The following is a 23582-nucleotide window of genomic DNA, read 5'->3' as shown; positions in this document are numbered from 1 at the left end:
CTAGGCTGGCCAGAGATTAACAGAGAAGGGGATGCCTAGTTGAATTATCGTTGACAAAGTGCCAAGTGTGTATGATACTTTCTGACATGACATCCTTCATTGTATTGCTACACTAAATCAGAGTGTAACCTTGAAACAGCAAGTGGCTTTGATGTACCAAAACAGCTTTGCAATGTCAGCCTTCTGAGTGACATAGAGAATGCTAAAGCCGCTCGATTACTCTGGTTTTACTATTATACAAGATAGGACCGTCTCAAGGAATGTGGCTAGCTTCTAGCTTATTTTCTGTTTTTCTTTTCAGTATTAATTCTTTTCAAATATTTTCAATTTGTTAGGGGTAGGTAGCACTATATGAAAATGGGATTTGAAGGTAGAAGGCCGTTTTTTTTATCTGTAAATGGTACCATCTACAGTATTTGTTTTTCTTGACTGTCAGGCCTACCTCTCATCAGGTGGCTCATGAGGCCTAAGCACATTCAAGGAGACTTTTTCTAACAAACGTTTGCAGTACACAGCAAAGGAAAGTGCAGGGTCAGCCATTTATACGGTGCCCCTGGAGCAGTTGGGATTAAGGGCCTTGATCAGGGGCCCAAAAGAGTAGGATACCTCTTCCAGCCACAGGATTTGAACCGGCAACAGATCCTTAGCCACAGGGCCATCTTGCTTTCTAGCCTGTTCCTTTCTAGCATTCAGTTCAAAAGAGGTAATAAAAAGCCTATATGTTCAACAAATTACTGTTTAACATAATTAATAATGCAATTACTGTTTATGGGTTGATTATTGCTTGTTTTTCTCATTTAACACATGGCCAATAACTGATTGGACAGATGCAATGGACATGTTAATAACTGGTGTACACACATCTACTGTGTTTGAAAGATAAATACATGGTAATAGCATAAACAGTTCAGGAAAGCTTCAAGTAGAAGCCTTTTTTCTATTAAAGTCATGCAGTAAAGTCGGTGGAGTATAGGCAGTATGAGTTTAGTCAAGTAATGTACAGTTGATACGGAATGTGAGAACCTGACATACACTCAAGCCGCAGAAAGAAATGATTGTAAATTCTTGCAAAGAGTCATTTATCAGAATGGTCAGGTCTAGTAATATAAACTATATGGAGCACTATGTAAACCAGGAATGACTTTGTTGTTGTAGGTTTTGTCAAGCATATTAATATGAGCTACTGTGTAAAAAAAGCAAACACATAATGCAATAAATAGACTCCATTAATTTAAATAATAAGCTTAATATGTGGTTCACTGCAATGGAAAATTTCACCTCAAGTTCAAGAACATTAAATGCAGAACATTTTTCCCGTTAACTAACTACGCACATTTATTATAGCATTTAATTCACCCACTTGATAATGTGGGCCTCTGCTCCGGCAAAGTTACTGAACTCATAAAACAAGAAAAGAACAACTTCTTGTCCTTCATCTGCCTTACAAAAACTGAGAATTACCCCAAGTGTCTGTGTAAGCAGGTAGAGTATATTGTGCCAGCTAACCCCCAACCGAACAAGCAGCTGTTGCTCAACTTGCAATGATCCTGCCAGTAGCAAGACAATCAGAGAAGTGAATTGCACTACGCTGTCCCAGTGAAAACTGAATGATGGAGCAGAACAGCTGATTTCACCGGGAAAGCTGAAAGAATTGTGTATTGCACACACTGTACTTTGTACATGTGAAGTGAAGGCTTACTGGAGAAAGAGTTGTTGGTTGGGAGTTAAGTCTCTCTTGCCTCTTCCCTGTTTGTAACCATTTCCACCAATGTATGTTTCACTCATATCAGTCCTACAGGGCAAGGGTAAAGACAATATTCTGACTGTGGCTGAAAAGCGAGACTAGGGTCTAGATTTTGCATCGCTCTTTCAGTTTGTATTGCCGCTGACCAGGCATTCAGGAGCTGGTGGTTGTGAGCCCCGTGAGGCTCCTGGGCTTTCTGAGAAACTGTGTTGCATGCTGCTTCTGGCCTTGCTCTTGCTCCTCTGGCAAGTTGCTTGGGTCTTTCTGGCAGTTCTTGTAGCAGAACATGATGAATGGCGGTGGCCTTGAATGTGCTAATGTGTAGTGCTTTACTTCTGATGTTCAGGAATTTTTTTTTTTGCAAGGTTTGGTAGATTTTTTTTAGGTCTCAATATATCATATTTTTCTTTCCTGTTTTGCATCATGACACCCAAGTGTCCCTTAATTTTACTGTGAAACTCATGTCTTTGATGATGATTTTGATTGACTGTTTAGGGTCATTCCAGGCAAAAAGGATTTTTCCAGGGCCATCTCAGGTTTTGCACACCCCTTTAGGTTATCTTTGATGTTTGTTAAGAATGGATGAATATACTGTACATCTTTTACATGTTAAAATATTCATTTGAATTGTTTGAAAACTTCAAGAAAGATGCAGAGTTGAAACAATTTCTAGGACATTGAAATGTTCATAATGGAAATACATTTCTACAGGTTTAAACAGCAATATTAATGCTATGACCCTTTCAAAATACATACCAGATATGTTACTAGAGATTTGAGAGCTGTCTCAGCAATGCTGGTTCTAATTCTCCCATCAACAACATAAAAAAATGCTCATCACTTGGTGTATGTTTGTACAACACTCTACAGTATCGAGCCAATGATGATTTGATGCAATGACAAAGAATTTAAGCAGCTACTGGTGATACCTTCTCTTATCAACCTCTTAGACAACCATAGCTGGTATTGTTTGCAATCTTGCCCTCCCAAAATACCATCTTGGAGAGTGTGTCATATGCAAGGACAAACTAAAAGATTCATCCAAGCAGATTGAACCCCCATATGATTGATAGATATTGCCTACAAGCAGTAGGCATCAACTGACAGATCAATATTTCAGATTATCGGTCAAAAGTGCTGATGGATTTTTGATATAGTCTCATGAAAGTCTTTCAACTCTTCAAAAGGACGATTTTATTTTGCAAGCAAAATAATCCTTTTAAATTGTTGAATATGTTGTCCTTGGTGATTTTTTTGAGAATTGCTCAGGATGCTGCACAAGGTTGTCATTGGGGGGAAAAAAGCAGCAGGTGAATGATGATAGCAGTCTTAGGTTTGTCAGTGTCATTGTGATGTCAGACTGCAAGCAACATAACAGCGTGGCAGAGTACTTCGTTCTAAAGGTCCTACGTAGTCATGTTGCAGAACCGTGATATACGATCTTTGTCAGTTTGTGTGTGTATGTGGAAGGAGTCCAGACACAGTGGCATTCCTTGGCTGCTCCTCACACTGGTGAGGTTGAGGGAACTAGAAACAGAGCTGCTGTAAAAGTGTAAATAAGTGTAAATACGGTGACCACATCGCGCCATCCAGACAACTGCTCTATTCACTTTAAGAAAACAAAGACTCTACCTGGTGTGACATCCATGTGCTCCACAGTGAAAAGAGTGGGAAGATTAAGTTTAAGAATGAGCAGAGGGAGGCAAACGCAATCCCAGCCAATTACGCCAAACGAAACACATCATTTTGAGTATCAAAGATCACGTGCTTAGTGAAGGCATATTCCCATATCTTAGAATTCACTTTTTTGGTGGCTGCTGTTGTTTCAGGGGAAAAAAACAGCTTTTGAAGACATCGGGGACATTGCCACAATAGGTATGGATGGGCAATGGTGATTTGGCTCTGTGCTAAAGGTTTTCCATAACACACCTGAAAAGGAAATAAGCTTCTTCCCACTTGCTCACTCAGTCCTCATATCCTAGAATTGATGACATTGTAATATTTGGGCACCAGTTTGTAACGGTTGCAGATGTACCATTTGTCAGAATATGACGTAGGCGAAGTTCCTTCAAACGACAACAAATCTAATATGAGTTCTCAGAGATTCCAATAGAGCACCAGCTGGATAGCCTCCCTTTTGCCTTAAATGTTTTTTTTTCTTTAGGTTAACCAAGAGGAATTATTGTTAGTGTGCTCAGAATCCTGTTCAAGTTGTTACATTTCCTTAAATGTCCCCACACACACCTTTCATCATATAATTGGTCATAGCTCTTAAACTCTTCAGAAGCACATATAGACCTTCCAATTGAAGTGACACAAAACATTGTGTCCGTAATGTGTGGAGCTGAAGTGACGGTGTCTTCAAGGGAAGGCCAGGAATGGCCGTATCTCAAAATTATTGGGGATATTATTGTGAACATTTGACTAAAATTCTGCCTCCACAGGACAAATGCTTACAATGAATTTCTGGAGCTTTCCAGGTGGTCATGCCAAAGTCAAGTCGGTTTCACAGGGAATAACTTACTTATTCAATTAAAAAAATAGCCCTAACAACTTCACAGGATATTGAAAAGAAATAATTGTGATCTACATCATTTAACTTTGAATTGCTATCATCCCGTTTTCTTAACTAAATCTCCTTAGTGACTGCTCCATAGGTCTGTCAAGCATTTTAAAACCAGAAGCAATATTGTGAAGACTATGCAAATTTATGATGGTCTCCCTTTTACCTTTTATCACCCTTCTAGTCATATTTTTTGTCACTGGAAGCCTCTTCAACTTCCTACCTGATGGGCGCCAGTTTTGTGCAGCTGTCTGGCTTGCACTTAATTTTGCAGAGCTGTGAAATTTCATATAGTCACTGAAGAGGCTCAGGGCTGTATTTAATGCCATGACTTTGTTGCGTGAGTTATGAGATGTCAGATTCAAGCTGCCACTTAACATCGCTCGCTGAGCTACAACAGATTGTTTTTGCAGCAGGGTTAGAATGGTGGTATATTCATGGAGATGATAAATCTCCAATTTTATAATCTTTGTTAGATGCACTGGCTGAGGTAGAATGACTTCTGTGTGGAATTCTTTTAGCCTTAAGCTTGTTAAAAAAATCAATAGCTAGTGCAAATGTCATTTTTAGCAACAGAGGATGGGTCTTTCTTTCATTTCCAGGAATGACTTAGTTCTATTGAAGGGAGATAAATGAGGTTTTGTGGTACAGTACTGCTTGGTCAGCAGAGATGTCCTCTAAGCTTTTTTGTTTGGAATCTGTTTTGTGACCTGACAGCCGGAGCTTGTATAAGTAGTATTTAAAATGTGATGTAGGAACTCTATGGACTAATTGCTGTAACACTAGTGATTGGAGAAGCATTCCCATTCAACCTGCTTGTACCATTTGCACATATTGTTGTTTATCAGATTTTTTTACATATTTTTATTACCTGTGTTGTTATCATTTACAAAATAACAATCCATTATTCTCCAACACTCCTCTTCTACCAATCCAACCCAGTTCAAGGTGCTATTCCCTCCCTGGCCAGCCCACAGAGACCCTAAGAGTCCCTATGAATTATCTTCATCTGCAAGAAATAAGTCCATATACGCTGCTCACCAGCAGTTTGTATGAGAGTTTCAGTAGGTTCTCTTTGAAGAATGGTGCCGTACCCCTCCTGTAGAATTCCAGATGCTGGTAGACTCTCTGCCACAGCTCATACAGGTCATAGTGGCCCCAACGTGGTTGTCCAGCACTCTGCTATGACTTTACGTTCGTGTTTCACCCATAAATGTCTTTGGGGGTCAAGGAGTGATGGACAGTGGCCTGTAAATGTATTGGGACAGCTAACTGTAAATTTGGATTTTCACCATGAACTCTAATCATCATTTATTGTGGAAAAAAAACACGACTGCCAAGTACAAATCCTAATTTTTTAAAGTGTTATATATCAGTGTATAAGTCTATGTATATATCTCAGTCCATGACACCCAGGCATCAGTCATTGACTCTAGAATATGGAATTTATACTATTGAAGCAGAAAATCTCTTATTGTAGGGATAAAATACCAAGTACTAAGGTTTATAACTAATGAAAATGGTCTAGTGAAATCATAGAATATCTTAGGTAAAGTAATGCCTCATAATTAGCTCCTAATAAGCATTAAATTCTCCCAACAGTGATAGGAATAAACAGTCTGCAGAGTGAATGAGCAGCTGCTCTAAAAGTACCTTCTGGCAGATGGAACCTGTTAATTGTATGGAAAGTACATGCTGGTGTTACTTTAAGAAAAGCCTAGTTCACTTCTAATGTAGCCGAGGAATAGTGAATAAAAGAAAGATATGCTTAGGAAATCCCATTTGGTAAAAGCTACCCAGCCATGTTGTTGAAGGTAATACCCAGACTTTCAAGAAATGTCTGGAAAGATCTTCGGGTGCATCTAGCAGTCTCATGAGCTAGATTGGCTTGATAGCCTCCTCTTATTTGAGAGCTTTCTTATGTTCTTGTTTGATCAACATTTGTGGGAAGATTGTATCTTTAAGCTGTCTGCAGCAGTGGAAAGGGTATCTTATCTTATCTTGAGGCAAAGAGTCTTGAAGTCTTCTTATCAGGATGGTACAGCTATGGTGAAGAGAACATCAGAACGTTTTGGTGGAGTGACGTGTTATTCCACTTTGGTACAGTATCTGGCATCTGTGTGTTTTATCTGAGATGATTTGCTCCCTTAGTGTCTTTAGAATACTGAGATTAAGCGTGCAGAGAAAAAAAGGTGATATGACTTTTTTTCTGTAAATGTAAACTTATGTTCAGTACAACCAGTTGGTAAATCTAAATTTGTGTTGCCTTCCAGCTTCATGAGATATTAGGACATGGTCACTTGTATTTTGTAGACTTCTTTCTTGTACTGCAAGAAAAAGTTGCTTTGGAAAGATTAATCTCACCTTTCCTTCTGTATGACACTTTTAATTACACCTAATATTACTTTATTATTAATACTGTAACTACTAAAGGTCCTTTTGCAGGGATTACACTGATATGTTGCCTCCTGTGCTGAGCGGTGATTTTCTGGATTCATGACCATTATTCCACGCAGAAGTGCTCTGGATCCTTCAGATCCTTTAATTAACACCAGTGAATTGTCCTCTTGAGTTCAACCTGTGGATTTTGATAGGTTTGAAGTCTGTATGTGGACTGTTGAGAATATTTGTTTACATTGCCCAAGCAGGAAAATATCAAGAGATGCAATTGAATAAAGGGCCTGTACTCGTTCAAATGGTTGACCCATCTGAAATTATAGGGCTTAAATTTGACAGCAAAATGTATGACACTGGATGTTTACTTTTGCTGAACAGAAAATGAGGCACAACACAAGCTGTCTTTTTGTTATTCTTTTGCTTTGCACTTTTATTCTATGGACTGCTACAGGTAGAGATTTTTCATGTCCTTCAAACAATTCTGCTAACACATGATATATTTGTTCCTTTTGTTCTTTTAAATTTGTAGCCACATTATACTACCAAATAAAATGCTCGTGAGATTATCAATAGCTATATAGTCTGCATATAGACCGCATGCTTATTCATGTTTGTTGCAGGAATTGTCTAGTTGAGATGATTACCTTACTGAGATGTGGTGAGTAGTAAACATGTGGTTTATAAAGAAGCTGTATCTTGGTGCTGGAGGATTTACAGTAAATATACTGCAGAATTAGTTAAGAAAATCGCTAGTTATGACAAAAACCCATCCATGGTCAGGTCCACGAGCACATACGAGTCCTTATAAGACTGAATATCTGACAGTTTGCTGCCTCTCGGTATATAACATCCACTGCAGTTATTGCTCAATGCTGACAGGCAGTAAACAATTTCATTAACTGCCCTGGATGTTTGAGTTTGCGCTGATATCTGGAACATGCATGTAGATGGAGAATGCCGGATGCTTTCCAGTGTTAGCTGTTCTCTGAATTATGCTCATTGTGATAATAAAAGGGTTTAGGACAGGCCATCCTGGATGCTTATACTGATCTTTATGTCTTCGATAGAGGAAGCCTCTAATGTATGGGAGCTGAAACCTAAGACCCATCATTTGATGATTTGCAGCAGCTGTTGTTCCCATTTTTGCTTTAATGGATGATAACTGTTATCTTCACTAAGCCATGACTTCCTTGGAGACAAAGGAATTGCGAAGATGGATTGACCTGTGAGATTGCCTGGTCGCAGCTCTATTAAAGACATCTGGGGTGCTCTTGAATGACATTGCACCCCGGCGGAGGCCTTCTGGCGTCATTCCACAGCTGATCGCCACCACAGGAGCAGGGCGGGGGAAAGTCAGATGAGAATGTACCACCCGGTGCCTCGGTTCCGGGCTTCAGCTGATGCCTGAAGTGACCATGCTCAGCCCTGTGGAGGGCTCCCTGGCTGCTGGTCTGCCAGGGTGCTGTACAGTTGCACACGTTTCGTAGGTGACGTTAACCAGATGTCGATATCGGTGGTCATTTTCATATCCACTGAGGATGATGCCGTCACAGAGGTTGTCATGAAATCAGGTGTTCATGGGATTTAGTGATTGTTTTGTTTTAAATCAGACGCAGAAACAGTACATTAGCTGTTAAGGATAATGATAGACAAAAGGACTGAAATTTGGAGGGATGGTATGCTGTGGCTATGCGAGACTATGAAAGTTGATGGTAGTAGTTCTCTGTCTCGTATAGCAGTGTTTCTGTGTAGTGATCAGAGTCATGAGATAACCATACAGATGGAGGCTGGTTACGAAGGGCCATTTTTCATATTGTCCTTCTCCCACTCCCCTGTTGGGAAGCCACCTGCCCCTTCTTGCTGTGCTAGACCTGGAGTCTAAATGCTGGCAATGTTCAGGTCTCAGCCCAGCTGGCGATGATGAGATCTGATCTTATTATCTGGTGCACAGACTTACAAATGTGTTTGGCCGTTCCATACTGGCTCATTTCCTTAAGCTTTTTTGCAGTTGTGCTATATCTTGCCTTTAAAATTCAGAATTTTCCTTCAAGAAAAAAAAGTAGAGGTATATTAACCATGGGTGCCACTTCATTGCAGTATTTCTGATGTTATTTGGTTGCAAAATATTCCTCTCCAGGTGAAGCCAAGGTTAGCTTTGATTACTCTGATTAATAATGGTCAGTATGTCAGACATCATTAACAGCCTCGCATTGATTCTCTTACTGATTATCATGCTAGTGGTATTGATTTTACTTGGCAGCGAATGTTTTCGGCTGTCATGTTGTTTTTTTCCTGACGTGTGAATTGACTAAAAATGCATTCCTTTTTGAAAAAAAGTATCTCAGTACGTTTGTCTTAGTGTTGTCTCCTAAGCAAGTAATGTGTGTTTTTTACTGGGGAATCAAAAACAAAACAATCATATTTTTAACTTTTCATTGATAGTACTGTGCAGCATCCCCACTCCAAAAGACGGTGAATAAGTATTGGATATATAAAGTAGTAACTTCACATTGTTCGTATGCCATGTGTTACCTTTTATCCACTTTATCAAAAAGTGTTATTTTATTTTGTAAGTACTATCTAGGTTCAAGACTTTTCATTTTGCTTTGTAAATTTAGGTTCATACAGCTCATACTTTCAAAGTAGGTGAAAAACCAGACAACTATCTAAATTGGTGAGGTAAATGTGTTCCTGAAGGTTTTATTTCTTATTTCATGTATACTTTGTCTTTTTAAGAGCTTATAATAAGGATTTGTATTAACTTGCCCGTGTTGAACATTATGCTGATGGATCGTGCAGTTGTAGCTTCTTTTAAGAAACACTTAAGAGCTGTGTATGATGAAGTGACCCTTTTCTAAGACAGTAACTTTAAACAAGTGTCTTAAATCAGTTAACTTCTACCGTGCAAAGCTTTACATTTTACATGGTGCGTTGGCGCCAGTGTTGCATGGCTTTAACAGAAGTCTGGATATGTCATTTTTTAATAAAAAAATTCAAGCGCTAATGTGTCTCTATGGGTGAGTGCATTTGTGCCATGATCTTGTAACTGGCTTGCAACAGCAGCACACCCCCAACTGTGATGTCAGCACGGCTGACATATTGATTGCAGTGTGTCTGAAGAAAAATGTCTGGTACATATCAATGTGTGTGACACTAGCCCTTGGTACTGCACTTGCCAGCAAGTGCCCTTGGGTCCAGTTGCCATAAATTAAATGAGATACAAAGTTATAAATCTTACCAAACATTTTTCTTCTTCACTCTGTGACATTTTTGCTGTGTTCTGCCGTGACTAAACTCAACCATTTAATATCCACTTTATTGCCATATAGAATATAAATGTGCTTACAACACATTTTCCCCATGCTTGCAGTATTTTGTAGCCACTTTGCCTGCTTGACATGATGTTTCAGATGCTGAGACTGTGCAGTGTACTTTTTTTTTTAAAACTGGGGGAAATGCAGTTGAACACTTTGGAAACAAACTGAGTGGATTTTGTATTTGGAGAAGGAAATAATAAGTGGAGTTGAGCTTTTTCTAAGAACATGAGAACATCTGATGTTATGTGATGGAAGCATTGTTTCTGTGTGTTCTGTCATGTAACTAAGACCATAGAAATATTGCAGAACCTTGTAGACATTTGTTTTTTAGTATAATGTATGCCAATACTTTCTCATTAAGTATAAAGTAATGATGGTTTATTTTCATTGCCTTTAGTGATTGCTACACTGGGATGAATGACAGAGCAGTTTAGATTGGTGGGCCACAGGGCCTCCTCTCATTTGCAGCTTTTCTTTGTTCACACTGCACAAGACAAATGCCGTGATGCTTATTGGAACGATAATCTCATGACAGCCTTTTCCAGTTTTCCTAATCTATTCAATTAAAACATTCTTTTCATTTTGCGGATGAAGTATGTTTGTCAATATTCATACTCACAAATTCCTGATTGCATCAACATCTTTTGTTGATAATATACAGATATACCAATGTTTAGCAATTTGGTGTCAGCCATGCCCTGTCTGAGCTCGGGTCTCCTGGTCTGTTTCAAAGCAATGGCTCTAGTACCTGGCTACTGAAAAGCTACCTAGTAAAGTCATCTGGTAGAATTACAGGAGTTTTTACAGACAGCCTCTAGGCAATAGTATCCATATTACTCTTTTCAAGTTGGCTCTATAGTTTTTTTAATATAATCGTTTATTATTTCTGTAAATTATGTAGTTCTCTTCCATATGTTGCATGTAGTATATACTATGTATCTATAGAAAACACATATGGCTATTACCATATGTCACGAAGGGCAAGAAAGGTCGTATATCCTTCTCTTGTTTGTAACCCACCTTACGTACATTTTAAATGTTGCCTGCCTTTTTAGTGTCCTTTATTTAAATAAATCACACACATGAAGTAGCGCATTCATATAATCGATTGATTATAATGGCAGGATGGTTTTGCAATCTGTGATGTGAAATTATATTGTGGCTTCAGTAATTAGAGGCAGGTAGCTTGGCTTTAGGGAATAGTTTCTATTATACTTGAAATGATGGTTCAGCAAATATTTACGTTTTGTTAAAAGAGAATCTGAATTGTTGCTTTTCGCCCTTTGGAAAACTGTGATCTTGCTGTCACTCTGCTTACTTTGTAGATCAGTCTCCCTATTGTTATTGGGATTTAATGTAGTTTTCTGTGTTTTAAATAACCAGCTGTCATTTGTCTTTCTCTCTTGCTTTAAATTGGCATTCAGTTGTTTCCCATCTGTTTTAAGCTGTGACACATGGCTTTGTAAAATGTATTTTTTGCCCTTAAAGTCTGACAGTAATTCTTATCCTGTAACATCTAAAGGAAACATTCTAACAATGTCTTGAAAACTTATCAAATGTACTTTGATTAAGTTTTCAAAAAAAATATATCATTGAATAGATCCACATTTTTTTGTTTTGGGAATTATAGGTAATAATAGTAACTTATAGAATTTAACCTGATTAAAAGACCGTCATCTTTTCAAAACCTACCTAATTCTAACAGTTATTGCAGAAGATGGTTACAGTTTCTTTGTGTGATTATCATAATGCAGAAGTAGTCAAAATGGTTTTTCAGCTATTGAAAATCAATTGAAAATCTGTTTATTTCAATGCAAAGAGGCATTATAATTGAATGTGTTTATTCTTCATTGATCATGAGAGCATAGCAGTTATGCGTCTTTGTAAAAATTTAGCACTTTGAAAGGAACAGGTATGTGCGGTGTCTCATAGACACGTTTAATGAAGAATCTGCTTGCTGGCGCAGATGAGTTTTTGCTTTCATTCAGTCTTTGTTAGTGTGTTGCAGAATAATTAAGACATAGAATTTATAGCTGGAGTGGAATTTCACTTACATGACCACAGAACTCACAGTCATTTTTCAAGAAGAATCCTTTATGTTTAGTTTTTGTGTTTTTATATAGGCAGAAGTGTGTTGCAGTGGTTAGGGCTGGGTACTCTTAACTTTTGCGGGCTCGAGACCCAGGTGTATTTGTTGTACATAGTGTGATGTGCTTCTACTGAGTTCATGAAACACGGTGCTGATTTGATTAATTAAACTGATAGTAGATCATTATATCATTACTTTCAATACTCGCTTATCCAATTCAGTGTCACAGTAGCCTGGAGCCCATCCTGGGAAGCATTGGGCGCAAGGCAGGATCTGAAAACAGATTGTATTCCATTTATGGTCCTATTACACTTGTTTCTTACCAGCATATATTACAGTAAATACAAGCCAAGATATTTACTCTCAGTTAAATTATCTCTCTGCATTTTCTTTGAACTCCTTTCACTGTCCTGGTGTTCGTAGCTTGAAGCTTGAAACAAAATAATTTGTAGATGCAGTTGAGTGTTGGAATTTTGTTGAAACTGATGTTGAAATCTGCAATGGGCTGGCTTGCTGTCCAGGGTCTAAAGGATTGTGAGACTGTGGAACAAGGTGCCTGGCTATGTTGTGGAAGCTGATGCCCTTGCTTCTTTGAAGAAATGGCTCAGTGAGTTCCTTGGCTTATATAGGTGCTTACTATCCAGTTAACTAACCCAACCATCTAGATTGGCTTCTTTTTATTTCTAATTAACCTTATGCTCAATATACTTGTTAATTACTTTCAGTCTTTGAGTACTTTTTAAATCCCGTTTGTTGTCCGTGATTCTGTGGCACTAGGGTTCATAATCTGGCAATTTCCCTGCTCTAACATTTTAATGTTTTAAACAATTAGCCAGTACCTACAATACTGTTTTTCCTATTGTCATTTTGTTTGCTGTAGTTTACTTTTGTGTGGTAAAGTTGTACCGAGGCTGCTCGTGAAATAGAATAATAGCAATGAAAAAAAGGTTAAGGCTTCAGTGGCATTTTTCCTCATCAATCATAAAGAGTTGTAGATCAAGGTGTAATTATATTTTTATAGCGGCAAAGAATCAGTCATTAATTTAATTTAACTTATAAAGCCAAGGAAGAGATAGGCAGCAAAATGTGTCAGAATAATATATTGCACATATAAAACTTACATGAGCTTTGTATCACTGAAACGTCATCCCAAAGCCTACATTTACTTGTCAGATTTTTCTAGTTGCATTACAGCTCTTAACACTTAATGTGTGACCTTTATCATTTGTAACAGTAATGCCAGAGACCTTTTATTATTAAATCTTGATAAAGTTAAAAGTATTTTCCTGATTGCTCTACATTTTTCCCTCTTTCTTAAACTGCTGTCACAACTGACAAGGATAATCTTCACTCTTGGGATTATAAAGTTATCCCGCCGTCATCATTTTTGTCAGCTTAGCTTATATTAGCAAACACCCTGTAGTTAAGCGTTTGGGGCTTTGTATTTCGGATCATAAAGAACATGGGAAATCATACTGTACCGTTAAACCTAAAGTAGGTTAAGGAGCATGACAATCAATTACTTTGGCAGCACCATGGTCTAAACTGAGATCAGAATAAAGTCCATATTTTGTTAAATTGAGGGGCTATGCTGAATTGTGTTTCTGTTACCCAGTACTTTTACAATACAAGCCTTTTTAGTTTTTTAAGATTTGATCAGCATTCCAAAAAATATGGATTTTTTTTTGTCTCGTTGATTATAAGAAACTGCTCATGTTTTAAGGTTTGGCTTAATGCTGAAATAAAAATGAAAAACAACTGAGGGAACAAGGGCAGTTGTGGTTTTGTGATTAGATCAAAAACATGTTTTAAATGTAGTTATGATAGATTTTAGAAAACAACTTTTTTTGCTCTTACCTTTTTTGATTACTATACAGTATATGCTTTCACATATTAATACTCCATGGGGGGGAATGCTCAAACTGAAGTGATGTAATTATTGAAGTACCACAAGGAACTGTATTGGGTCCACTGCTCTTTTTAATATCTATATTACTCCTTTATATTTAAGTACAAGCTCAAGTTTCTAAAGTATCCTATAGACAGTTTATACCAAAATATCACATTTGATATCCGTACCAATGAATGGGTTGTGGGAATCTGAACACGTTATTCCTCCATATTGTGCAAGTTGATGCACCAGGATTTTTCAAGCTGCAGTTGGACAAGGTCATTGGATCACTTAGATGCGAAGCAAGCTTGAAGGATCATAACCTTGTTCAAAACCTTTCTTATGTACTTATTCCAATCAGAGGAATAGGAATTGGGCAGGGTTATAATATCCCTGGGGGCTCTATCTAATGGGGGCTCTGTGTCACAAACAACACGCCAGTAACTCAATCTACATTGAAGTGAAAAAGTAGTGAATTACACTAGAGTTTGATCTTTTGACAATCTTTTGGCGGGTCCGGATGTAAAACGATCTCATTTTAGCCAGAGGATTAGCCAGTGCACTGTGGTTAGCATTCTTACTGTGTGGACTTTTGCCTTTGGATCTTAAATAAGCGAACGTAAGTCCTCACTTTGCCATCTTATCTAAAAGATGCTGCCTCCTGTTGCAGTTTCCCCTGCTGGAGCATTCAGACGCTGGCTTAATAATCTGTCCAGGGGGAAGGGTGCTGTCTCCTGGTCTACCACCGCCTTGACTAGCACCAGCCTGATTCTCTGTGTACAGTATTCCTCATCCCTGTATGCATGCATGTATCTGTCTCAGTTTTGCTTAGGTCTGAACAGATCAGTCCTTAAGATTCAGTATGGCTGAATGTTGATATAAGTTAAAATAATTTATACATTAAGCTTACATCTCTGGTGCAGATTGTTTACTTCTGTACGACTGCCATCTATTATATAAACTGTGATTAGTAACGTGGAAGCGGTTGCAAGATTGATAACTACTTCACATTTTGGAGTATCCAACCATAAAAAGTTGCATTTTTTTACACCTGGCAACTCATCAATTCTAATGAAAGCTCCACTGAGACGAGCACGCAACACATTGCGAGCTTTATTTGTGAATTCTACCATTCTGTAACAGCCTGGGAAGCTGCTTGCTTTGCTTGAATTATGAAGCTGTGTGTCTCAGCAAATGTAAATGGTTGGAAAGGGTTGATTGTAGCACAGCATTCATCCATGGCTTTTTGTAAAATGTAATAGAAAACTTGGAAACCAGATGAGACCGACGTGTTCTTACCTTGCTATTCTCTTTTTTTTAAGAGCGCAACTACATCATTTGAGAAAAAGCATGAAGATGAGTCACAAAATAAATAAGTAAATAATAGAAAAGATAGGTGGGAGAGGGTAAGAATATACATACAAGACATGTGCAATTTTCCATTATGTATTAAACATTAATATAGGTGCTCAGACCTGAAGAAACAGCCACAATGATGTGTTTATTCTCCTTTTCGGTGTAGAGTTAATTAACCCTTACTTTGTGCCGTTGCAGCCAAAATGCGCTGACACATTACTCTTGAACAGTAATTAGTAATAAGGCTGCATTTTGACTTGTTTCAAACTGGTGAGTCAAGGTGTGGAAATGTTTACTAAGCTCTTCCCCCAGTGGCCTAGCTATCTTCCTAGGTATGTGTTTCCAGAACATGGAGGTGTGAATGATCGCGTTGGATACGGTTTGAATTTGGGGCCTCTATCATCCGTGTGTTAGGAAGTTACAAAGAGTTAAAAAGGGGTAAAATTTGTTAGAACATAAGAAGGTTTGAAAAGAAGCCATTGTGCCCATCTGGCTTGTTTGATTGCTCATAGCTTAATGGTTTACGAATTCCATCTGCCTGTTTCCTAAAGGATCCCACAGAGTAACTTTAAACCACATGACTTGGGATTTGTTTTCAGGCTTCTGCAATCCTGTGTAAAGTCGGGTTTCCTGTTTTCGGTCTTGAATGGCCCTAAACCCGTGTCTCTAGGTCCTTGACTTGCTGCTGATCTCCTAGTAAGAGTTTCCGAGTCTGGCTCAGTCAGTGCCTTTTCAGGAGCAAATCCCCACATAATCTTCTGTGTTCCAGGCTAAAAAGATTCATCCCTCACAGTCTGCCTGAGTAGGACAGCCTCTGGAGCAGAAATGTCTTTCTTGTAGCATGTGACCAAAACTGAGTGCAGTAATCCAGATGAGATCTGACTAATGCATCATATCTTAAATCAAGGGAAATGGCATTTTATTAATTGTCCTTTTTTATTGATTCTCCACACTGTCTTGTTGGGGGGAAAAAAGTGATGGGTCCACATAAGCTTTACCTGTGCGTCTTCCGGCATGTAATACTTGAGCTTTTGTGTGCATCGGTTTTTCTTGGATCTTCCTGTGTTACATTTTTTTTAAAATGCTTGCTCATTGTATCGGAGTCTAGATTGCGAAAGTCCTGAAAATACTTATGTGATGTGTTCCTGTGCTGATCTTTCACTCTTGTGAAACAAAACCCTTGATGTGGGGTTAGTCTCCCAAAATTGTATCCATCTCCCTTAGCGCATATGAGGTTGCCGGACTTGTCTTTGCAGCCCGGAGTTCTCTCTGTGTTTGCTTCATCCTTGTCTGCTTTGTATCTTTTTGTATATGGAATATACATTATGATTTCACCCAAATATTCAAATTGCCAACGATTATATGGTGGGACTTTTTTTTTTTACAGTCAATATTGCTAGATGCTTTGCCGATGAAAGCTTGTGAAAATTGTTTTTAAACCTTTCAGGTTGCTACGGTGTTGATGGAGAGAGCGATTCCATCATGAGCTCGGCATCTGAAAACTCTACTGAGCCTTGGTTTTGCGATGCCTGCAAAAACGGCGTTTCCCCTAGCTGTGAGCTGTGTCCCAATCAAGATGGGATTTTCAAAGAGACTGATGCTGGAAGGTATGTATCCATCCGTGTGGATTTCATGTGTTTCTCCAGTGACTTTCTAGAATAAGGAAACTTCCAAAGCCTCTCCTGTAACTCAGTGGTCTGTTGATATTTGCTCAGGTGTGTTTGCATCCCAAAGGTTTTTTTAAAGCTATAAACACACTAAGGTAACTTAAGCAATTAAATGTCTTATTTTAGGAACGTTGGAGGGGAACTGAAGCACTGCTTTGATATTCTGGGATTGGAAAAAATCGCCATTGACGAGTGTATATCAAACCACAATAAGAGCAAAACGTGCACAGTAAAGTCATGTGTAAAACCTCCAATTTCCATCACAAAATAGACGGCATTTCCAGATCTGCACAACGCCATATTGCTGTCATTGTCTGGAGTTCAGAATGAGGCAACAAAACCTCCGATGGTCTCCATCCATTTTCGAACTGCTTTTTCCAGTTCAGGGCTGCAGGGAAGCTGGAACATATCCCAGCAAGCAGCAGGCACGAGGCAGGGCGTACTCTGGCTGGGAGACCAGTCCATTGCCGGGCACACACAGACATGTACACGGTCACTCCCAGAGCCATGTGACCCAAACAAACCACGTTGTTTTTGAACTGTGAGAGGAAACCAGAGCAGCCAGGGGAGACCCACTTGAATACCAGCTCCACACAGAGAGAACCCACAGCTCCAGCACTGCGAACCCGCAATACTAAACACTGTGACACTGGGCTTTCTCATGACTAAAAAGTAATAAAAGAATAAAAAATGAAAAATAATACTGCTTAAAAAAATATAAAAGACAGACATCGCATCGTGATCAGGATGTAAGGTGTAGTCTCTGGTAGATTCTGTGCTGTTCAGCATTCATTATTTTAAGGTTTCTTGAATCTACTGCTCTCTAATACATTCTGTATTTTGTGTTCTAGATCTTAAATTAACTTCTTGTTGTTGTCAGTAGTCTGAACAGTTGATCGGTTATTCTGAAGCAACATTCCCACCTAGATTTTGCTTCCATGAAATGAGTCACTTTCTGCATCGTGCCGCAATGCTGTGTTTTGAAAAGACGGGTTTAGAGACAAATTTGGATGCAGACCTGAATCCTTCCTCCCCGGGCTGGTGCACATTAATTTCGGCTTACCGAAAATGCATCACCAAACATTAAGATCTCTTACAAGAAAACTGCAGAAAGATTGCAGAAGGATGTTAAGTACACAAATCATTCGTTTGTGTTCTGTGATATCAGGACAAAATGCTTTGCATTAATAATAATGATAGTGGTGATTATAATATTAAATATCGTAACAAAGATTGATGACTTATGTAGCCCTTTACATTCTCAAAGTTGCAAAGCTTTACACTCATTCAGGAGGGAATGCACTCCAGGCACATAGTGCGGTAGCCATTCTGCACCAGCAGCCCCATTATGCAGCAGGTCAAGAGAAAAAATGAGAAATTGTTTCAAAAGTTGAATTAAGGAGGAACCGTAGGGAGGCTGGATTTTGCCAGACCTGACTGGACTTAACTCCAGTGTGAATTGCTCTGCGCTTTTAGTCAGATCATCAGTCTAACATTACATTGAAGGATAGCACCTCCTACAATATGCCTGGTATCTCTGGGACATTGGTTTGGGAAACTACTACCGCTTACAGCAGTTAACCTTGTTTTCCATGGAGGCTATTACTGACAAGGCCCAGCCTGGCCTAGCCTTTGAAATGAAATTCAGATAGTAAGTGGCATTGCTGAAGGTGTATGTTAAATGTATGTTGCACACTGAGAGTTTAAAAGACCATTTCTGAATGATGGTTCTTTGATTGCACTGTGCAGGGTTTGTTTTCATCATTGTAGCAACAGAGAGGCTCCCTTACAGATGAAACCTTATGAAGTTCTTGTGCTTTCTGAATGAGGGTGTTGCACTTTCTTCTTAAATCCAGAAAAATCCATGCTAAAATGTTCTGAGATGGACAACATGAAGCATGGCGACAATTGCTAGTGTTATCACAGATAGAATTCTGAAGCCTTCTCTAGCATTTAATACTTCACTAGAGCATGAAAAACAGTGTGAATTAAATTGAGAAGCAAGAGCTTGTTGAAGATGTGTTATCTTTATATTGGGCTTAGGATGCTTTCCTTTTCTAAAGTCTGCATTTAAAATCAGACTGCTTTAAATAGCAGCTGGGTTAGTGAGTCGTTTTATCTACGATTTTTCAAGAAAGGAAAATAACTTTTTATTTCAATATTTTCTTTTAGATCCAAGAATCATGGTGACATAGTGTTAGATTTCCTTTGGAATTATAACTTGTATTATGGCAGGAAACAGCTAGTGGTTTTTTTTTTAAGTTAGAGTAATGCATATGTAAAAGCATGACCTTTGTAACTGTAATGATGGAATTATGTGGTATATGATAAAAACATAATATTTCATAACAATTGTGACTCACTTCTTTTTCTTTTAAATTACTAGAAAAAGAAAAAATCTAGAAATAGTACAGCACAGCTAGAAAACTGTTATGTAAATTACCATTATTTGTTATGTAATTAGTATTATTTTTTAACAATTATAGTTTATATAGTAGCATTTGGTAAAAACAACTTATGCATTTTGAGGTACATGGGAATTAGGATGTTTGCTTTCAAGTTTGGGGACTGTCACTCTTTTGGATATTGATCAGTCGTGTTTAATACTTGCCTGTTTCATGCTAAAGCAGTATCATAGTTTCCATAAAGCAGTGCTGGCATGTAGTTGTGTGTAGTGAAGCTCGTTCAGACACGGTGACGTCATCGCCCTCATTGCGTGTAGCAGGGACCTCAGCCGCCTGGGCTGAGGGAGGTCTCCGTTAGCTCGCTCGGCTGGTTCCCTGTTGCGTTACGCCGGAGACCCGGGTTCGCATCCCAGGTGTTCTGGGATGAACCGGGGGGTGGAGCAGCGAGAGGCACAAGCCCGCACGGAACCGCGACGGTCACGGTTGTGTAAATGAATTTGTGGCGATAGTTGTACAGGAGGAGAAATCAATGCACATGTGTCCCTGTGAAGATGTTTCAGAGCATGAGCAAAATGGCCTAAGAGAAAAGTCGCTTGTAAGACATATTCAAAACAGATCCTTCAGGTGAACATGCCAGATTCAGTTGTGTGGTGTAATAGTGAATTTCATACTTGCTTCACCTGTAAAAATAAGCAACAAAACAGTTCTGCCAGTAAAAAGCCCTGGTGCTGAGAGCATCCCATGGCATGTATTCAAGACAGTAACTAATGACGCCGAGCGAAAGAAGGAAACAAAGAGATAAAAATGTGATACAGTGCGTGTCATGCTTTCATTCTTAAGTGCTGTAGTAGAGCAAAAAAATTTTCACTTGAACATCCTTTTGAAGAATTTTGGAATTTCCCAGTTTTGTTAACATGCGGGTAAATTTATGCACAGATAGGCATTGCCCGGCAGTGAAAGATTTCTTACTTTGGTAGAGAATTAACAAGCCTAATGAGCGCTAATATAAAATCATTGTGTGTAGACACAGGTGTATACAGCATTATCAGATAAAATTCTGACCTTTATGTATTTTCCATTAATTCTTTTGATTTCTCTATAAAAAAGTATTTTTTACGTAAAAGGAGTGCAGTATTTAGAATATTGCAAAAGGCTTCAATCAAATGAATGTTGAAGTTCTTTAGTTGGTTGTAAATGTTAATATTGGATATTCGTCTGTTCTGTAGATATCAGTTGAATATTGCTGTTCTTTACCCACTTCTTTATTACAAGATTTTATTTTTTTCTTTTCTCGATGTAGGTGGGTCCATGTTGTGTGTGCCCTCTATGTCCCGGGTGTAGCGTTTGGAGACATTGATAAACTGCGTCCAGTGACCCTTACTGAAATGAACTACTCAAAGTATGGCGCAAAGGTAAACTTCACTTGTGAATATCTTTCTTGAGAGAAGGGAAGCCCAGCCAGTGAAATTGTGGACCTAGATGCTTTTCATGCAGTTCCAAATGGTCTTCCTTAGACACGTTTCGTGAATCTAAAACGTGAATTGATGGTAAAAAAAACAAACTATTGTAGTCGGTCATTATTTGAAAAATACAACAGAAAAGGCTGTTGTAGAGACTTGAGAAAATTTTAGAAGACTCCTACTCACATTGTAATATGGCTAATGGTTTCTTCAAGTTTTGTACTGTACTGGCAGAAGCCCTATGCGAGTCCACCCAAAATTTACAAACCACGAAAAACTTTTAGCCAAAAAAGAGTAAATGTTTCATCTGTCTCAAACGTTGCCACATCTAATATTACTCCCTGCACTGTAACTGCATGATTTTTTTTAGTAAATCAGCAACCTGTTTGTCTTTTGGTGGTGTATCAATCCACTGGCTTCCACTATAAAGATAAACACCTCATTTTGGTAAAACAATAAATCTGTTAGTGTTGTCTTGTACATTTTTGGAGGCAAGTCCTATGAATTGGGTTGTGTCCGTTTTGCCTTGGCAGGAATGCAGCTTTTGTGAAGACCCCCGCTTTGCCCGAACGGGGGTCTGTATTAGCTGCGACGCGGGAATGTGCAGATCCTACTTCCACGTGACGTGCGCGCAGAGGGAAGGCCTTCTCTCAGAGGCTGCTGCCGAGGAGGTACGTAACTGTTGGCGTTCGTCTGGCTTAAAGGCTCTCTAAGGTTATGCAAGTGCGTATTTCATGGTTTTATTGCACGGGTACCAACAACAAGAGCAGACTTTACAGTGCTGTTCACTATTGGTAATAACCTCTCATCTGGGACTAGACATACTTCAGTCTAATGTTCAGGTTATATTATCTGCTGAATGTGTTCTGTGATGAATTGCTTGATATGAACTGCGCTGTTACCTGTATAAGGGTTCACTCTTAAGGCCATTATACAGAGTCAGGAGACCATTGTATGTTAGGCATGTTGAACATGTGTTTTGGGACTGTTGAATGCCTAAAAATGTACAAACAAGGAATCGTGTTAGATCAATTTACTAGGATTAATTCTGGTTAAAAAATGTCCTCAAAATAAATGCTGTTCTTTCACATCCATTCAGCATCTTAAAGTTGAAGAAGTTGCTCTTCAGAAATTCAGTTTTTTCATGTACATTATTTGATTTTCTTTCTGTTAATTAAAACTGTCAATATCAATAGCATGTGTGTATTCTGGAATATAATTTTTACCCTTTTTTGATGTGTGTGGTTTTTAGGCCTAATATTTTCTTGTTAAAAGTTGTGATGGTACTTTATGATTTCTGCAAATGCTTAATACATATACAAAACCTTTTGTTAGGATTTGAAGTTTTGTACCAAATTAAGAAGACCAAATAGATACAGCCTATAGGTTGCAAGCTTTAAAAGTAAACGTTAAAAAAAGAACCACTTGGGATGTTAACTAACAAATCAAATTAAACCAATATATAGGGTTAAAAGATATAAACTTGTAAAATTTAAGAAGTAGCAACCTGTCACACTCCATGCTCCCTATGTTTCTAGTCTTGTTTCTTGTTAGGCATGAAATGCTATGACAAAGTGTACACAACATTTACAGACATTTCTGTGACACTCCAGTAAGATACTTAAGTAAGACACCTTGTTTAGTACAGTTCTCTGGACTACAAATACGAATTTTGAAAGTACATGTACATATGGCAGTAAACTCCTCTACTGCTATACTGAACACATTATTTGTACATTTTAGGTAAGGCCATGGGTCTCTGATATCTCCTTCAGATTCCTAATAGGAAGTCATGAAAAGCTTTTTCCTTTGCACTTGTGTTGGGAGACATATGTTCTTTTGAGGACCCTGGGCTGTAGGAGGTCCTATCCTTTGGATGAGAAGCTTAAAAAAGGGCCTGCAGTAATTCAAGTGGGTAGCTGCGTCAGCATGCATAGGCTGCAAAGGAACAAGTAAAGGCTGAAAAGAGAAGAAAAGAAACAACGTTCTCGAAGAAGGCTCCATAGCCAAAATTATGCATTTCTTTTCTTCTCACTTCAGCATGGAATAAACCTTTACTTGTTCCTAAAAAAGGGTCTCTTTTAAATGACCTGACTGCTTCGTCATTAATGATTCCATCGCCCAGTTTATAAGAGTAGGGGTGTTAATCCTGGCTAAATCCACTCTAGAATTGTGCAGTCTGTCCTTTCTAAAGGCTACCTCCTCCTTAACTTAATTGGTAAAACAATTTCTCATTTCTCCATCTAATCTAATGGGTAGGGGCTGCCACGTGTTTCCTTTGAATCCAGGTGTGTGATATTTAAAACCAAATTAAGTTTATGACCAGTGTAAGGGTTTTTGTTTTTTAATCTCTTAAGTATGACCAGTTTACTCGTTGTCTTTCAAAATACTTTGTTTGTTTTATATGTAGACAAGTGTCACATAAAACACAGAACAAGTCTCAACTTTGACTTTAAATGCATGCAATGTCTTGCTGGGAGGTGTGGTACTTATCCATTTCAATTGATAACTTAAATTGAATCTGCTGTTTTATTTCCCCAGTTTTAAGTGGTTTTAGTCCCTAAACTACTTGGGGAGAGAAATACCCCTTTGTTGTCTTGAAGTGCCTTGTTACACGAGTACAAAACTGAGAAAATGATGAAGTACAAGGCTTGCGTTTTCTGAATAATTTTCACGCACCTTAATGCATCATG

The 23582-nt window shown here is 38.5% G+C and overlaps 1 protein-coding gene across 2 annotated transcripts in view; it reads left to right on the top strand.

The window, feature by feature from the left end:
- Positions 1-23582, top strand: part of phf14 (PHD finger protein 14) — a 112449-nt gene that overhangs the window by 10799 nt on the left and 78068 nt on the right. For both annotated transcript variants that reach the window (XM_015358110.2, XM_015358109.2), the window contains exons 5-7: positions 16805-16964; positions 20730-20841; positions 21423-21560. In XM_015358110.2, coding sequence (XP_015213596.1) covers positions 16805-16964; positions 20730-20841; positions 21423-21560 — 410 coding nt within the window. The remainder of the gene's footprint in view (positions 1-16804; positions 16965-20729; positions 20842-21422; positions 21561-23582) is intronic.

The sequence above is a fragment of the Lepisosteus oculatus genome, chromosome 10 (genome assembly GCF_040954835.1).
Source record: "Lepisosteus oculatus isolate fLepOcu1 chromosome 10, fLepOcu1.hap2, whole genome shotgun sequence".
In the NCBI taxonomy this organism is placed as follows: Eukaryota; Metazoa; Chordata; class Actinopteri; order Semionotiformes; family Lepisosteidae; genus Lepisosteus; species Lepisosteus oculatus.
This window is presented reverse-complemented; position numbering and strand designations above follow the sequence as displayed.